Source organism: Triticum dicoccoides, chromosome 3A, assembly GCF_002162155.2.
Source record: "Triticum dicoccoides isolate Atlit2015 ecotype Zavitan chromosome 3A, WEW_v2.0, whole genome shotgun sequence".
Lineage (NCBI taxonomy): Eukaryota > Viridiplantae > Streptophyta > Magnoliopsida > Poales > Poaceae > Triticum > Triticum dicoccoides.
The window spans coordinates 695,934,700-695,936,311 of NC_041384.1; the positions used below are offsets into that span (position 1 = coordinate 695,934,700).

Here is a 1,612-nt window from a genome sequence, read left to right on the forward strand (position 1 = left end):
GAGATCTAGCCTTTTGACTTCCCACGGACGGGCTTTGACCAGTGGACCTCTGCACCCGGTTGTGTCAGGTCACCCGTAGGGACACCCGGGAGCAACATCCGGGCCAAACCCACAGCTACATCCACCGTGTAGACCCGACACGTCCATTTCCCCCCTCCAGGTGCCGGCGCCGTCCATGAGGGGGGCACACCGCGGACATGAGGGGGGTCACACTCTGGAGACGGGTGTCGGGCGTTTGCAACCGCCACAAAACTTTTGTCGGCATAACTGTTTTTGATTTTAATAAAATATAATGACCTATATTCAAAAGAACATGACCGCACATTATTAACGTGCTCGAAAAAATACAAACCATATATATATATATATTCATAATATATGAAAAAAATACAAACTACATATATATTCATATGTATGTTTATATTTAACATGCTACATGTTAGTTTATATAATAATACATAAAAAAGCTTAAAAAAATACATATGAAAAAAAAGTCTACCTATGCCGACGGCTATGCCGTCGGCATAGAGACGCCCAGGTTTTAGGCGGCGGGAGGCGTGCCGCGGATCGCTGACGTGGCAGGTATGCCGACGGCAACCGTCAGCTTAGCTCATGGACGGTGCGCCGCGGATCTGTGACGTGGCATGACGATATATGCCGACGGCCGGCCGTCCAGGCCGTCGGCATAGATTTGACGACGTTAGCCGCTGGTCATGGGCGGGGTCGCCGGGCCCACGGGTATGCCGACGGCCTGGGTATGCCGACGTCTGCTGTCGCCATGTTCGCAGCTGGGCCGACGACATATGTATGCCGACGGGTGCCATCGGCTTAGCTCGTGGTAGCCCGACGGCCAAGATACGCCGACGGCCAAGACGTGGCTGTCGGCATAGCGCAAAGTAGGCCGACGGCAGCCGTCGGCATTGATTTGGCCGTCGGGGTAGGGCCAGTTTCCGGTAGTGGCCTGCTTCATCGACCCGAGGAAGTTTCCGACGAGGTGGAGGGAGTGGGGGTACGCCCCCGCGGCCGTGCTTCCAGACGACGGCGAGGAACCGCCCCGTTTCGTGCAGTGCCCGGCGCCGAGGTACATGCTCGACATATCCAAGAGGAAAAACATCGCGGCCTACATCAGCCACAGCAGCTTCGTGCCAAACGCCTTCGTCCAGCTCGTGGTCCATGGTGACGAGGACGAGTCGTGTCCCCACCTGATGGTCTTCGCCATGGAGATCATCCCGCCGATGAGCGAGCTGAGCATCGACTACGGCCTCGATCAGTGATCGATCGGCAACGTTTCCTGTATGTTTACCTTCATTTCTAGTTGCCATGAACCATATTCTGTCATTGTTATCGATTGTACCATTGGATGGACGCAATGCAAGACACCTTCGACTGAACTGTTTGCTTATATTTCTTGTGCCTGGTTAATTTGCTGTGTTTGCACTTTGCAGTCGGCAAGTTATAGCCTGAACTCATATTTGCATGAGTTGATCCTGGGCTCGACATCATAACCATGGATGTGAGGTTTAGTTCAGAATTTCGATCGGTTTAGTTTTCTATAGAGTCGATGCAAAGGTTCATGAAGTTGTGGTGTTTCGCTTGAAGAAGCAGAATGGAT

General features: G+C 52.5%; 1 protein-coding gene across 1 annotated transcript in view; it reads left to right on the plus strand.

Moving 5' to 3' along the window:
* The window catches only part of LOC119272931 (histone-lysine N-methyltransferase family member SUVH2-like), a 17,675-nt gene extending 16,401 nt beyond the window's left edge, over nucleotides 1-1,274 (plus strand). The window contains exon 5 of the mRNA XM_037554275.1: nucleotides 948-1,274. Coding sequence (XP_037410172.1) covers nucleotides 948-1,274 — 327 coding nt within the window. The remainder of the gene's footprint in view (nucleotides 1-947) is intronic.
* Nucleotides 1,275-1,612: the final 338 nt, after the last annotated feature.